This window comes from Zosterops lateralis (assembly GCF_965231275.1).
Source record: "Zosterops lateralis genome assembly, chromosome: 3".
Lineage (NCBI taxonomy): Eukaryota > Metazoa > Chordata > Aves > Passeriformes > Zosteropidae > Zosterops > Zosterops lateralis.
The window spans coordinates 58024327-58041180 of record NC_139764.1 but is presented as its reverse complement, the minus strand read 5'-3'; the positions used below and the strand labels follow the sequence as shown (position 1 = coordinate 58041180).

The 16854-nt window shown below is 42.2% G+C and overlaps 2 protein-coding genes across 3 annotated transcripts in view; both read left to right on the top strand.

The window, feature by feature from the left end:
* The window catches only part of LOC310907637 (ectonucleotide pyrophosphatase/phosphodiesterase family member 1-like), a gene marked incomplete at its 5' end in the record, with an annotated part of 520596 nt that overhangs the window by 444408 nt on the left and 59334 nt on the right, over positions 1-16854 (top strand). The window lies entirely within an intron of this gene.
* RPS12 (ribosomal protein S12) lies at positions 4800-8721 on the top strand. The gene is made up of 6 exons (XM_083856181.1): positions 4800-4833; positions 4973-5024; positions 5452-5568; positions 7238-7340; positions 7786-7887; positions 8632-8721. The coding sequence occupies exons 2-6, from the start codon at positions 5011-5013 to the stop codon at positions 8692-8694; spliced, it is 399 nt and encodes a 132-aa protein (XP_083712307.1). The 5' UTR covers positions 4800-4833; positions 4973-5010; the 3' UTR covers positions 8695-8721.

Genomic DNA, 16854 nt, shown 5'->3' with positions numbered 1-16854 from the left:
ACATGTTCTTAGTAAGCTATTATTGTGGTTTAACATCGGGCAGCAACTCAGCCCCACACATCCTCTCCTTCACTCCCTCCCAGTGGGACTGGGCAAAGAATCAGAAGAGCAAAAGCTAGAAAACCTATGCTTGAGATAAAGACAGTTTAACTGGAAAAGCCATGCATGCAAGCAAAGCAAACAAGGAATTTCTTCACCAGTTCCTATGGGCAGGCAGGTGTTCAGCAATCTCCAGGAAAGCAGGGCTCCATCACATGTAACCATTACTTGGGAAGACAAATGCCATCACTCCAAATGTCCCCCACTTTCTTCTTCTTCCCCCAGCTCTACATATGGTGAGCATGACACCACACAGTATGGGATATCCCTGTGGTCCCTTGGGGTCAGCTGTCCTGGCTGGATCCCCTCCCAACTCCTTGTGCATCCCCAGCTTTGTCACTGTTGCAGTGGGCTGAGAAGCAGAAAAGGCCTTGGCTCTGTGTAAGCACTGCTCAGCAGAAACTAAAACATCCCTGCCTTATCAACAATGTTTACAGCACAAATCCAAAACACAGCCCCATACCAGCTACTGTAAGGACAAATAACACTACCCCAGCCAAAACCAGTACAGCTACAAATACTCGCTAACCTTTAAACCAGGACTTGTTACCAGCCTATTACAACAATAAATATATATATATATTAAAAGTATTCAAGCCTTTCTTGCTTATGTCACACCTGCAACAACTTTAATAACATGTATTTTTTCTTTCAAATCCCAAATTGTGTGTAGGATTCAAGGCTTAGAGCACTAGTTCTCTACAAATACTAGACACAGAGTGAAATTCATAGCTTATGTTCACAAGGTAAAAACCTCGTGGTTTTTATATGAAGGGCAATTGCATTAAGAGTAGCTTCCTTCATGGATATCCAGGACATTATGAAATGATCAGCACATGAGGGAATACATATTTCTTACTACTGCTCTGTATAGTTGTCGAGATCTTAGAAAGACTTGCATTGCAATCAAGAAAATCTTAGTGCATATTTACATCATATTATTATTATTATTGTCAGCAGCTGCACAATGCTATTGGGAAATAGTTTAAAATTACTCCAATGTGACCACATGATAACCACATCCTTTTAGCACCTCATGCAAAATCTGTGGAAGGCAACCGAAACCAGCAAACTGTTTTGTTCAGTTATGAATCAAGGCCTTAGTCAATTTCAAGTTGGTACTGAAATATCATAGCTTGTCCTCTCCCTGAAACTCCAGAATGACCTCTCCATAATTTCTCCAAGCACTTGGAATTTGACACAGACTTCTCTTGCACATGAGTGGCTGTTCTTTTCTACATCTGGAGGCACTTAGAAATACACATCTCTCCCCTCTGGGCTGGTGAACAGAACTTCTGTTGATATAGGACAAGAAGGCTTTCAGCTTGATTTTCCACAACATTGAGGAATCATTTCTGTTTTGCAAGGAAAATGAGATCATTCTTTCCTGTGGCATTTATTCATTGCACATGCCCGTGTTTTGTATTTCTAGAGACAGATGTGAGATGAAAATAAGTTTTTGCAAGGATTGTTCAGAACTGAAATCAGAACTTATTGTTCAGACTTTAGCAGTGTCATGGACCTCTATTGGGAGTTTGCAATACTGATACTTTCATTTGCCTATGTGGCTGCCTCACCACACCGTTCCACTGTCTAAATTGCTCATTACTCAGTCCCTGAGTCTCCACAGTTTATAATAAGGCACTTAAACTACCCCTGAAGTCTGACATTTTGAAGAACATATGGGTTGTGGTTGCCAGGGTGAGTACAAGAAAAAGATAAATGTTACCAGAGCAAGAGACAAGGAGAGATAATGGGGAAAAGAAGCAGGAGGAGGATGGCTGAGACAAGAGTGAACTGCAGTACTACTCTTCTGAAAAAGTTCAGTTCCCATTTGTATCACAGTGGAAGAAGAAAGGAAGGCTGCTAGCCTGGAAGAGGAGTCAGGGAGAATCAAGGAACTGAATGGCAAGCACAAAGGGTAGTAGCTATAACCAAAGGATTTTTAAATATATGCAGCAAGATGGTGAGTCCAAATGGATCACTCAGAACAGCAGGCTGGAGAGAATAAAAATTCTTGAATGCCATGTGACAGCAGGTTGTTTTCCTCTCCCAAATCCAAGTTTACAGATAGCATGTTTGGCTGTTTGTAATATAACTAAATTTAGAGAGGACCAAGTCCCTCTGCTGGGGCTGGCTGCTCAGTGAAGCTGCAGCTCAGCATCTGCACTGATACCACCTCAGCCCTTTAGAACCCAGGCAGCCTCTTGCCCTGCATCTGGCAGCTCCTCATTTTTTAGCACTCTCATTAAACCACTCACCCAGCCTCAAGTGCACTAGAAATACTTTTATCACTGGACTGCAATCCTTGGCTTAAACATGTCACCCCCCATGGCTGTATGCCAGTATTTGAACTGCAGGGTGCTCAATGAACATAGCTCCAAGGGAAAATGAAGAGCTTAAAAAACTAGCTACTGCTTTTAGGAATATGGATGGCAAGGGGAAGCAGGTGGAATAGTACCAACGGCGTGCAGAAGAACACTGGGGTCACACTGCAATGAAGCAGACTTTCCAACAGGATCACATACTTTCATTAGTTATTAGACAAAAATAAAAGACTCCTACTGGACTCTATCAACATTTCCACACAGAGTTCAGTGCCAATGAAATCTTCCTCTCTACATATACTTAACTTTTATCTCAGCACAGCTTTTTCCTGCAACTGTTCTAGGAAAACTGATTTTTAGTGTTCTGCTGCTAGAATATTAGACTGTACTTTGCCTGTTACTATCATTTTTGCTATAATGCAAAGTTTTCAGATGTGCATACTTCCATCTCCTGGGCTGAACGGATATAGCACTTCCTGGAGATACTGATATGTCTTAGGCTGCATACAGACTTCTTATCCTTTCAAGACCTTTAGGGGAGATAATGGTATATTGTTCCACTCAGTACAAAACCTACTCTGTAGATTAGGTGCCTTTGGGGCTTTTCAAGGGCACAAGAGGATCAAGTGATGGGTGGATACAGGGAAAAACATTCTCCTCTGAAGAGATGAAAAAAGTGGGCAGTATTATTTGTATGTGCTTGCAAGCTTTCTAAGCAGTATAAAGGAAATTACATGTTCCCACTTCTTGTGGAGGAAGGAGGGAAGAAGTCAGGACCACATGTCTCAGAGGAGCTGCTAAATTAGAATATCTGTCTTGGGACTGCAGTGGTTGCAACACACTGGGGTATTGCAACAGGAGTTACAGTTCAGGGTTTCAAGCAATATATGGCAGCACTGGAGGTGCCAAATGCATCCCAGAGGCTGCCCAGCAGTGGGCACTGCTGTTCCCACCCACTTTGTCCCTGGTAGCTCAACTTGCAGGGAGAGGACAGCTCCCATACTGCGCCTCTCTCTCCATGACTTGCTCAGCGGTTGGCTTCTGTCCTTCCTAGACCTCTGTAGTTTAAGTGTACATGACTGCCTCAGAGTTGACATGAGCTGTGTCTCACGGCTGGAGCCTGGAAGTGCTGCAGCTTTCCCCTGGGCAGGCTCTGGAAGGCTGTGCTGCCTGTGCTGGGGGCATGTGGTGTGGGGCAGTTCGAGACAGCTGAACAGGTTCCACTTTTCCTCTCTGTCCTCTGCCCTGGCCAGCTCCAGTGAGTCGCTTTGTGCACAGTATCTCTTCCCTAGCTGTATTTAGCCTACATCCTGCTGCTTGGCAACACCAGGAAGACCAAGGAAGAACATATGGAAGGTGGAAAAGGTGGCTGACAATGCTGGTGACAAATGTGTTTGATTGCACTAGCCACAAACCATTGATATTTGTTACCTATTTCTTTTCTATTTTGTCACTATGTACTTTTCACAAAGATGGTGACATGTAGAGTACCCAGCAGTCAGGCCATGCAGTCTGAAGCAGCTGGGATGGACAAAGCCCTGTGCCAAGGAACCTGTTGCAGTGTGGTGGCCGTGATGCCCTTGCCATCAGCTGCACCACCTGTGCGTGTGTCACAGGAACAGGGCTGAGCAGCTGCACTTAGGAGGTTTCCAATCGAGAGCTTGCTGTTGTGACCTGCTGGCAAAGGGAGGCATTAGGGTGTTTTCTCCATGCTCCCATCTCCTGGCTGCCAGTGACAGAGGGATGGTGCCAAGGGAGGCCAGAACGCTTTGGCAGCACCAGGTGCCCTTCCTGCCCTAGGGAGGCAGCCCAGGTGACCCTTAGGTGACTCCTGTCCAGCTGTCACAGTTGGTTTTCTCCCAGAGGCTGCTCCCTCAAATGAAATTATTACTTTAAGCACTTAAAAGTGGTTTGTTTTGTTTGTTTGTTTTTTCCATTAAAAGAACAGTGTTCCTTTTTATGGAACCTCTTGGGTGATAATTTTCCCTCGGAGACTTCATTTGCACCATTCTTTCCCTGGAAAATAGCAAAATTACTTTCTTGTGAGGCTTTATTTAATCCTCATTGAGGAGGGCCTCTGTTGTGACTGCTGGGGTCAGTCATTGGTAACAGCAGAGGTATTTCCCATACAGTATTTGTTTGACAAAGCCATTTGCAGCTATTGCTTACAGCTATTCACTTCCACCCTTTAATTCCTGTGTCAAAGCACTTCCCAGCAGCTGGTTCCAGACCGGCCCAAATCTCCATCTCCGGCGGACACGGGGCGCTCAGGCCGCAGATCAGGCACCGCGGCGGGCAGCCCCGGCGCGCGCGCGCACTCCCGCCCGGCCCGGGGTCCTGCCGCGCTATAAAAGCGCGCGGCCGCAGCCACGCCTCCTCTCTGTGCAGCGGCGCGCGGCGGTGCCGGGTGAGTGTCCGCGATGGCGCCGGGGCCCGGCCGGGCGGGATCCCCCCGGCCCTCGGGGCATCGCGGCGGGAGCGGGCCGGGCGGGGGCCCCGGGGCGGCCGGCGCCGCTCACCGGGGCGGCCTGTGTCTGTATTTGCAGTAGGAACCCAGGCGGGGACCGCACCCACCGAGAGCGCCATGGCCGAGGAAGGGTGAGCAGGGCCGGGGCCGTCGGGGGCGGCGGGCGGAGGGGCCGGGTCGCTCCGTTGCGCGTCCGCTTGGGAGCTCTGGCCGTGCCGCGTGTGCGGGCCACGGCGCGGGGCTGCTGCTGCTGCCTGCGGGCCGGGAGACGGGCGCGGGGTCCCTGTGCCCTGTGCCTGGCGGGGCCGCTGTGCGCATGGCGGCCTCTCCTCGCCAAAGGAGCATGCAGGCAGCATGGCCCGCTGGCTCGCCAGTAGGATTTAATGCCTTCGCTTCTTTCGATTTCATCCTTCGTCGGTTCTTCCTTTGGCTTAGTTTTTTAACTTGCTTTTCTTACGTACTTTTTTAAATGGCCGGATGCTTGCAGGTGAACGGGAAGCTTTTGCTTTTAGTGGGAAGTTGTTGGCACGGTCAGAACATTGTGTGTCTTCTCTTTAGCATTACTGCTGGAGGTGTAATGGATGTTAACACCGCTCTGCAAGAAGTGCTGAAGACCGCACTTATCCACGATGGCCTTGCTCGCGGTATCCGTGAAGCAGCCAAAGCCTTGGACAAGTAAGTGTGGTGGCACCAGTTGCTCTACTGCGAATAGTAAAACTGGGTGAGACCTTGTAATGAGGTATGGTGAACACCTGCAGTGGCCATTTTGTCCAGGTGTTCAGTTTAAAACTTACGCAAGATTATAGTTCTGCCAGTAATTCTTGTCTTTTGTAATCTCTGGTTTGGAGCCTTAAAGTGGAATCTTAAAATATATAGAACTTAAACTGGATGATTCAAGAACAGCTGCATCTGTTATACCAGATTTTTTAATTTTGTGGCCCCAGTGCCATCGAGTGTTCACGTGGGTGTATGGTTTTCGTGAAGATAATGGAACGATGATTGCTGTATGTAGCTATGAAAATCTGAGTCTCAAGAACCTCATGTTTTAAGAGGTAATAAAGTATTCTCAAAGCTTGATAAGATTTTAATCTGGTTAGTCTGTATTTCAGACTTTTCCTGGAAGACTTAAATTCATAGCTTTTCTTACCTTTTTTTTGTATGTTGCAACAGTAAGTAAATTGTCAAGGTGCAGTATTGAAACAAAATTAAACTTATGTGCCAGTCATTGGGTAATCAGTTGCAGTCTTTTGTAGGGTGAAGTATATCTGTATATATAGGTACTTAGACACAGATGTATACACACTGTGTATGTGTGTGTTCATATGCAAATCCATACTTGTCTCATAAGAAAAATCGGGTTTAATGTGAAGCTACAGTGTTTGGGTGATGACTTCACAGCTAGTCGGATACCCCTTCACTCCTGTGAGTGACAACTGCTGTCTGACAAACCTGTATGCAGAAACCTCTGGGACAAGATACTAAACAAGGGCAGAGAAATTCAACTTGAGTGACTGACAGTCGGTTTATATGAGTTCTTGTGAGTTCAGATACAGCTTTATAAGCTGTGTGTTAAAAGGATGATGTGTGTGAGAGGTTTGTACACATTTGTGTGTGATGGTTCTTGTTGGAAGCGTTTCTGGTGTTCTGGTGATAATCCTGATGAAGGTCTTTCTAGGGAAAACGGACTTTGTTTGCAGAGGTCACACTGCATTAGGTTAAGCATAGAAGACCTACTCAGCTCTCTCTGTTGTCAGGTATCCCCTTGGTATCTTAACATTGTACCACAGTATACAAAGATCCTAATTACAATTGGGCCCTGTCATAACAGCTTCTCTGAACGTAAGTAGAAAAGATTGTTCTGAAGAACTTAACACATTGACGTGGAAATTCAAGCTTTTAGTAATTAAAGTTCTAATGTTAAATTGCTGTAATCTGTGGTAAAGAAGAAAAAGTGGCTTGTAACTTGGTTGCTTTGTAAAAGTGACAGTTCTGTAGGGGGATCTGGTGTTTATCCCATCATCAGACCTTTTTCTAATGGCTGAAAATTTATTTAGTGGCTTTCAGAAAGCTTTCAGAAGCTTTCAAAACAGGAATAGAATCTGAGGATAAAGGTAACAATTTATTAATAGCCTGTAATGTATATATGAAAAACAAAAAGTGACAAATCACATCAAAAGTAAATTTAATATTGCAAAAGCTTACCATGTCTCATAACCAACAGTGAAAACTTAGGAAGTGGTTCTGTAGAAATAGATGCATGTGCTGAATTCAATTATTTTTGATTTTGATTATCAAGAAATTTTAGTGTCTGAAGTAACATCTATCAGTTCTCTTTTTTTTTCAGACGCCAAGCCCATCTCTGTGTTCTGGCTTCAAACTGCGATGAGCCCACATATGTAAAATTAGTTGAAGCACTCTGTGCAGAACATCAGATCAACTTAATAAAGGTGAGTGTCAACATGAGGCAAAAGTCTGAAACAGCAGTGCTGTTTGTTTCAGCATGTAGAGAGCTGAACCTTTAGAACACTGCTGTAATTCTGTGTATGGCTTACCTAGGCAGATTGTGTGACTGCTGTTTTTCCAAGTACAAAACCTGTGGATGTAAATGGCAAGGGGTGTGGATTGGTTATTTTGCACAGTTGGGGTGAATTCTGGTGTCCTGTGTAATAAGAAATTTAATTATTGCTGGGAGTGGAGGGCAGGAGGAGCATTCCCGTGACTCCATGGAGGCTCGAGCTGTACAATGATGATACCTTGGCTCCCTCTGCTGATGCCTGTGAGGAGAGCAGCCATCCGTTACCCAAAACTTCTGACAGTACAGCAGCTTCCGGGCTGGGGCCACGTGTGCCAGAAATGGCAAGTGATTCTGATGTGATGTGATGCTCTGCACAGGTTGATGACAACAAGAAGCTGGGCGAGTGGGTGGGTCTCTGCAAGATCGACAGAGAAGGAAAACCTCGCAAAGTGGTGGGCTGCAGTTGTGTGGTTGTCAAAGTAAGATTGCTCATTATGTCTTTATTTCTTCACTTCTGAAAATAAGTGGTAAACCGAAGGTTGCTTTAGATAAGGAGCCATTAGGTACAGCTCCCTAATTTTTTTTCTTCCGTAGTTTTTTATTGTTAAAAGTGAACATAAGCTACTTTCCTGTTTCAGAGTCCCTGTCATTTTATTTACTCATGTACATTTTGTAAGTTAGTGGTTTTGTCCTCAAAGTATTTATGCCTACCTGCCAATAATCATTAAAGGGAAAGGCCTACCTAGAACATAAGAAGCTTTGCTTTAAAGAAAAAAAGCCAGTGTGGTGTGTCTGCTCAACTTGAAAATGTTTTGCAGAGCTTCTTTTACAATAACACTGGCAAAGTAAAGCCACAGTACGAGCCTTGAAGACTTTGTGGTCTCTGAGGTCCCAACAGATGGCTACATCTTCACAATCAAGACTAGCACCTTCTGCATGCATTTTCATAGTTATGCTGCTTTTTTCTTAAGTTTCTTAAAGCAGAAAGTATTGTTTGCATCCCTGTCAGTGGGTGTTACATTTGAATGTAATAGAACAGTACTTAATTAGAATAGCCTTATTAAAAAACAAGGGAAGAACTGGAAAATTGCTTGAGCTTACTTGTGTGGAATCTTGGGAATTCCTTGTGAAGAAATGTAAAAATCCCATTTGTCCTTGCGAAAAATAGTTTGTAAAATTTAGGATGGGTCTGTATATTAATAATGGGTTATTTTGTGTTACAGGACTATGGCAAGGAATCTCAGGCCAAAGACGTCATTGAAGAGTACTTCAAGTGCAAGAAATGAATGGCAAATAAATTTTGAACCAGTCTAGCGTATGTGTGGTTATTGGTGTCTGTGGAAAAGTTGTTTTTGAGTTGCAAAGGATAGCATCAAAAGATGCAAAAAACTTTGCAAATGTTGATGCAGTTTATTAGTATTTTAACTGTGTCAGTCCCATTCCTCTTTTAGGGGAATTCTGTTTTCTACTCCTACCCCAGAAGTTACCAGCTAGAACATGGCACAGATTCAAGTTGCAGTAATGCAGACAGTTAAATACTATCCTTGCTTGGTAGTGCTTTGGTCTGAATTTCTAGCATTCTGAGTAACTTGTCTAAAGTATTGCTGCCTCTGTGATAAGAATTAGGGTCCCTCTGCTGAGACTAATGAGAATGGCCTTGATTATTTCCCAAGTCTGAGATGTCGAAGGATTTCTATAAATCATTTTTTATTTATCCAGGGAACTTACTGGACACAAACGTTTTCCTTGTTCTTTTGCCTCAAATTATGAGTGATAGCATCTTGTAACTAGTATAGTCGAGTGGTTGTAGATCTGATTCTGTAATTTTGGGTAGGTAGGGTCGCCAAGTAATTAAATTCTCACTTGCTCATATGAGGCAGTGTTTAACTCCTAACTTGGCCACTGTTCTGGTTTCTGTAGTAGTAAATTGATGTTCAGAATGGGATTTTTTTTATCTGTTTTTTTGCAGTAAGGGATTCAGACTGGAAGGTGTGATTTATTTCTCCCTCCTGTAATATTTATGTGTCTCAAATTTTCTGCAGAGTAGCTCTTAAGTGGAGTGAGTCATAAGGAATTGCACTATTATGCTGATGTGTAAAATACGAGTATGTGGGGCTGACAAGATAGGAAGGTTCATCTGTTTTCAGGCTCTTAAATTTTCCTTATGGTATGTAACTCTTCTTGATATCCTTAGTCATAAGTGTAAGAGTGAAAGCAGGCATCTTCTCCAGCTGAGCTCAGATGTACTTTTCTTAAAACCGGTTAAGAAGCTGGGATTGTTAAACCTGGAGGAGGCTTGGGGGAGACCATGCCACTACAACCATCTGAAAGGAGGTTTTAATGGGCTTGGCAGTGTTAGGTTTGTAGTTGGACTCTGATCTTTTCCAACCCAATTTATTCCATGATTTAATTTGTATGTGTTAAACCTGCAAACAGGTTGAGTAGAGTCCAGCTCACACTAAGTTTACGGAATATTAATTTAACATGTTTTAACTTCGTGTGAGAGAAATAACATCAAAATGTTTTCTGTGCTTTATTTGTACCAGTGGAATGGCAACACTAGCAGTAGCTGGTTTTACATTTTCTCTGAATTACTGTGAAGGGATTCAAGTAAGGGGAGCTGTAGTTTACAAGCAAGTTTGCTAGGCAGTGTTACCTTTGCTGCAATGGAATGACACCTCAGTAAATGTTCAGGAATGTGTTGGTTTTTAGTGTCACCATTTTATGTAGTAATGAATGTTAGTACTAGGGAATGTCATCTTTTCATGCCAAGTTTTTTTCATTGTAGTAGAATCAACACTTCCTAAATATTTTTTGAAAGAAGAAATTAGCTTGAAATTGAATTTTCTTACCAAAATGCTTGCGTGTCAAATTAGGGCTTTTCCAGGAAATGGAACATTCCAAGAAGTGACCTTGGAGCCTATGCAGGGTAAGCATTGGAGGACCGATTAAATTTGCTTTATGCTTTTTACTTAAGATTATCCCTAAGGTTTTATTTTCAAAAACTTCCTAAGAACCAAATTCCACCCGCAGCTTTTGATTAAACTTGACATTTAGTAGGAGTTTATTTTTCTAAATCGTCAAGGAAGTGATTACTAGTCCTTCATGATGCATCACTTAGTAAATGCTTCTCTGAGGCCCCTGCTTTGTAGATTCAAGAGAGCCAATATCTTCATGTTTTCTTGATCAAGGGTATTTTTTTTTTTTTTTATTTAGCTGTAGAAGATGTGCGGATTTTGATACGTCCTGCAGGATTTCTGATAAGATTTTGGAGTAGGCCTTGGGATTCTACTTGAGGTTGCAGCCCCCCTGCCAAAGGGATATGTACATTACTGGTCTCCAGAATGGATGTAATCAGCACTAAACATGGGAATGGAAATAAGACTTCATAGGGTTCCAGGACTGACCCTGAATTATGTTTATTGTATTTAATGTCACTTGCATGTTTTTTCTTTTGAAACTGGCGTAACACAGAATGGTTTGCTCAATGGTGTACGTTTTGTGGCTTTTTGTTGGCAAGTGTCAGAATTTTTTTTTTTTTTCTGAACTAATGGGCTTGGGTGGTTTGGTATGGAAGGGTGGGTGTTTTCAGGCCTAAATTATGTTTCACCATGAAGTAGAGAGCTAATTAAGTGCTTTGAAGAAATTCTAATAAGTGTTTGTGAAGGTGTCGAGAACACATTTCTAGAGAACATTGGAGAACATCCTATGTGATAATTTAAGTCTTGAAACCAGTTAAGCTCATTTTCTTTCAGAGCCGCATGTGTGTCATCTGGGCCACTGCTGTTTTTCTATCTGTTTTGCTGTAGGTCATAAAAGCTGGAGTATTTGTGTAGCAGCACCAGCTCCACGCTTGCACAGTTGCTGCTTTGATGGAGTCATGGGCCTCCATCAATTGGTGGTACCTGACCTCCCCTCTTTGCCATGACAGTGCATATTTCACTGTCTCAGTCCCTTGGAGTGAGGGATAATGGCACAGCTGCTCTGCTACTTCTGGGTAAAAGGGGGTGTGTGTGTTTCTAAGGTGTGAGCCTGAGAACTCACTTGAAGATATTTTCGTTTTAGGACAGCTTGCTCACAGCAGCATCCCGTAATCTACTGGTGTGCTTTGCAGTAGTACAACTGTTGGGGCATCAGGGCTTGTCAGCAGTATACCTTCTGCTGCACAAAAGCCCACTTTTGTGGGCTTCAGCCATTAATTTGGAGAGCATCGTTTATTTTGCCTGCTTTGCCAAGGAAATAATGTTTCTGTCTTATTTAATGCTTTAAGTACTTTATGAAGGGTGAGAGCTAATCCCACATATAAAAAAAAATTCAATGATAAACCACAAAATATACCATAAAAAATTAGGCATCGGCCCAAATATTTTCTGTTTAATAACATTTCTGGTTTAGAATTGCCTCTGCCTGTCTGATTTTGTTCCTTGTTTGTTTTGGAAAACCTGAATATGCCAGCTGCAAGCCAGTGTTCCTCGTGTGTGTGTCCCTGAAGCTGGTTGCAAGCATTGTCCCTGGATCCTGCTCCCTTTCCTGGAGACTACGAAGGTCTCTCATCCTGGGATGTGAAGGAACTCTGAACATATTTATCAGCCTTGAAGGTCTCATGAAGATAAGTTTGGGATGTGGAGCCTTAGGATTTGTAATTTGTGTTAGTCTGATGTCTGGAAAATAAAACAGATCTTCCCTAAAAACGTTGGAGTGATAACATAAAAGCAAACCTTTACTTGAAAGCTTTCAGGTACACAAAATGGCAAAAAACTGCACATGGTACAGTAATTTTACCATTTTTATAAGGTTAATGGATCAGTATACCTATCACATATTGTCCAGTTAAAAGGTTGGTTGGTTAGGTAATAATTCCCAGGGTCCTGCCCCACTAGAAGCAGCCCAGGGGCTTCTTTGCCCCAATTCTGTTACCTCTAGTCCCGATTCTAGTTGGAAAACAGAACATCCTTGCAGCTATTTTTTTTTTTCTTGGAGTAAGACAAAACAATATTTTGGGAATGTGTCTAGGAGGTTTGTTTATTGTTCCTAAATGTAGGGAAAGAGGACAGGAAAATTACTAGGAGCTACAGCCATGCAGTAGTGATCTACAAAGCTACAAATACGTGAAAAATATAAGCTAAAAATCTTAGGCATCAAGACCATTGGACCAGATAGCTGTTAGGTGAGCACAGATGTGGTTTGTATTTTTCAGCCTTAAGGAAAGCAGAAGTAATGACAAATTATTTTTTCAATGGTTTTAGACATTTAAGTAAATGCACAGAAATGTTTTCAGTCACTGGTCAACAAGCAAATGTTTGTTTTGAGATTTGCTTTAATAAATTGAGCAGGCAGATGGAGTGGTTAGTACGTGTTGTATGTAATGATCCCACATGCATTCATAATTTCTTGGTGCACTGGCATTATTTGTGTATGAAAGTCCACCACAAAAAGGCCTAAGTGCACATCAACTGCTTCATGTACTTGATCTACTCTAAATTATGATAGTCTTTTACAGAAGAAAATCATTATACAAATATCTGAACTTTCAGCCATTTGTTACCATGCTTCTTCCTTTTCATTCTGAAAGTGTCAAAGTCATGTTATATGAGCTAATGGAAACTAATCCGAAAATCACTTTGTCTTAAGGAGCTTTCCCCCTCATTTCCAATTCAAAAGCAGTTGTGGACTTTTTGTAGTTTGTAAGTAAATGTGTTTAAAATATTTTCGCTGGGACCTCTGAGCAACACAGTATTACATGAAATGGGGATACTTTAAGTAACAACTATGTTTTAAAAAAAATACACAAAGACAATTTGGATTGTACCTGATGGATTTGTTTAAAAATAATCTTTTATTGATATCTAATACTTTATACCGCTGAAAGATTAATAGGTACAAAACAGAGTCATATAAAAATATATAAGGGAGGAAATATTTTGGTACAAATCAATCTAGCTTGTCCTATAGCTCAGTCAATGTCAGGAATCTGTTAATCTTTGCTGTAGTCTGACTAAGGTCTGAGGTAAGTTTTACACTTCAAAGCAGAACAGTAGTGTTAGTATGTTGATGTTCTAAAATATACTAATGTGCAAGCAAACAGATACTATTTTCCAAGAGTGATGAAAAAGGCATTTATGTCAGTGCCAGCCATGCCAATTCCTGTCCCATAAAATTTACAGTCAAGTTTCAGTGAAACTGAAAAAATGTATTTTATGTGGATGTGCAGAAAAAAAAAAAGTTTATTACCTGCTTTCATATTTAAAAAAAAAAAAAAAAAAAAAAAAAAAAATTGTACTTCCAGTATGCTTTTTTTTTTCCTTCTCACCTTAGCGGTTCTAAGACATTTTCTGCAGTGAAAGAGTTCAAATCCCTGTTAAAATAAGCTTTGTATTTTGAGGACAGAAAAAAGCCATGACCCCTAAGTAACCTTTTGTATTGATTGTATTGTTAGCAGCCAGTGTGTTGGATAACATAATGCAGATGCTTAGGACAGGTTTAGGAAGGCAAATGGAGGAAAAAACCAAGAGGTTTCTAGTTTTAAGACTGTGTTTAAGGGAATTGAGGTCATGTTTTGTAGAACCCCTCCACAAAAAAATGAAACACCCTTAGATATCCATATATATAAAAGTGTTCATATGTCAATAGAGCTATGGTATATATTCCTTTTCATCCATTTATTTGAATGGACAAAAGTCTAGTAACACCCTTCAGCTTTGCTGTTTTCAGAGCAGCAAAATAGAATGTTTGTCTGCGTGTGTACAAGAAGTGCCTTTACAAGCATGGAACTTAGCAAGCTACTGTACTTGAAAAAAAAAAAATAAATTCAAATCCTGTTTCTGAAAGGACTGACTTTCATCCCTCCAAATGAAAATCTTAGCTGGTTCTGACTCTTCTCTCATGGTTATCTAGCAGTTGTTTCTCAGCAGGCCAGCTTTTACACTTTCTTTTAAAATCAGTGTCTTGATCCTTTTTTAATCATTGTGAACAACATCATCATGCTATCTGACCCTCAAGCCCAAATAAATGTCCTTTTCAGATAAAAATTATCAGAAATATATGTGCCTCTTCTATTTGTAATTGTGTGAAAACACTGCTGAAGCTACTGTTTGGACCTAAATTTTGAGTGATTTTTCTTATAATAATAAGGGAAGAGGCAGACTGGTTAACATGGTAAGTAGGAGGTGGAGGCAGAGCAACAATTGCAAGAGGCTGAGTCGATGAAATAGAGACACTCTGGCAGCGAGCCTCGAGCTCCTTTCTCACCCTTGATTTTTTGCTGATAAAAATCCGTAATATGAATAGTAAAGTATAGGGAGAACAGTCAAGGGACAGAAGAGTGGAAGAAGAAAGATGCATACATGCAGTCACATACATGTGCCATTTTAAAGATACATTACAGAGCTCAAGATAGTATCAGGTAGGAAAGAAGGGCTGTGTGTGCCATCCTGTTCAAGTCTCTTGGCATGTACGTTTTATTTAAACATGCAGTCATGCTATGGTTCCTACAGTTGTCTCAGGAAATTTGAAAGCAAACCAGCAGACCCTGAGAATGATCCAAGGTTCTGCTGGGATGAAGGCTGCAGTGTATAAAATAAACCAAGCAACACAACCAAAAACACCACCAAACAACCAACTCCCCCTGCTCGAAACAAGCCCCAACAAACCAAAACGAAGACTGTGGTTTAATGGATAAAAATGGTGATGAGTATTTGCCTGTGCCACCAAGCTCCTGCGTGGAAGTTGGTAAGTCACTGGGAAATGTTCATTGACCGTGTGTTTTCAGTCCTTGGAAGCACCAGCTTGCTAGTGCTTTGTTCTTTAGGAATAATGTTCTTTAGGAATGAATAATGCTCATGCATATGGACGTTTTGCTTTAAGCATAGAAAGCTACCAAGCATGCTTTATTCCTGAAAAACAGAGTTTAGAGGAGTCTCAGACTGGGAGGTCTGCACGGACGGGTGCCTGTAGCTTATGAGCTGCAATTTCCCAAAGCGTAGAAGGGGAAGTAGCCTCGTTTGGGAGGACGGGGACCCCAAAGCCCGTTCTCCTTGTCCCGGGTGCCGGTGTGGGGCACATTCCCGGGGCCCGGCGGCGTTTCCCTGGCGAGGCAGGAGGCGGCAGCCGAGCCCCGGGCTGCGGGAGCAGGTGGAATGTGACTCTCGAATGCCTTTGAACGCTTTGTCGGTTTCTATGCCCACTTTCCAGCGTTGCAGCCTTGTAAAACCCCAGCACGTCAGATGTTTGGGCTTTTACGGTGTGTAGAAATGTGTTTGCTAAAGCCAAGGACTTTGTTGTACAGCTGTGACACCTTTAATCCGTTTTTGTGGGAGCTGTACCACACAGGGCAAACACTCTCATCTGCTTTCCTTCACAGAGAGACTTAATGAACAAGCTAAAAGGTCTGGGGGATGTGCTCAAAGATCCCGTTTTTGGAAGTTCCCTTCATACATTATAAGTAGCACCATCCATCAGGCCAAAGAACACCATTGTCCAGCACAGACTTGAGATAAGAGCCAAGGTAGGTGAGATAGGTGAAGGCTTTTTTTTTTTCCCCCTGACTCAAGTGTCTGATGTATTGCAGTGTTCAAAGCATTTCAGTATGCTTATATTGTATTCACACATATGCAATGTATTTGAAACATTCCTACCAAGGAGATTGTGGTAAAAACTGTAATGTGCAGCTTGCTGGGTTTCATTGTAAAGTAATATAATCTCCACATGTGCGAAGGCCAATGCAATATTTTATTTTTTGCTTACCCCGGGGAATATGATATTAAATTTATCAGCTGAAGTACTTGAATGAGAACTCATAAATATTTTCTGAGGTGCATCAGTGACATACACAGGGAGGGAGAAGATGTACAGCACTGGGTGAAGAGGAAGTTGTTCATACTTTCCATCCTCCACTGTCACATAACAGCTATGTCTTGCCCTTCAGGTGGGATACTGGTAAAGTTTCTTGGTGACTGAAATCAAGTCTTAAATTGTGGAGAATTTGTTAGTGATTTTTTCTGGTAATTATTTACTCTGTAGTACATGAACTGCAGATGTTGTTCACACCAGATACCGGGCTTGGGGAGAGAGGAGAGGGCTCCCAAAAAGAGAGGTACTGTTCTGAAGCCATTTCAAACACACAGGAGGGCTGTTGGCCTGATGCCCTGTCATTGTAGGCATCCTAGATGGAGAAGCTGCCACCAAATCTAGGAGGAGTTTGTGCACTGCCTTTGTGTAGTTGTAAATCTTCCAAGGCTGAAGCAAGCATCTCTGCATGGCATTATCCTGTGTTGTTGTGTGACCTAGCCTCTTGTTTGGAGTTAATTTAAGCATCTCCAAAACAATTCTGTGGTGCTTTAGAACAGTCCAAGCCATGCTGAGTTAGCAGTTCTCTATCAGCATTGACTCTGTGTGTACCTGCTGCTAAAATTGCCCATCTCAGGAATGGTACTGAGAGCATGACCAAA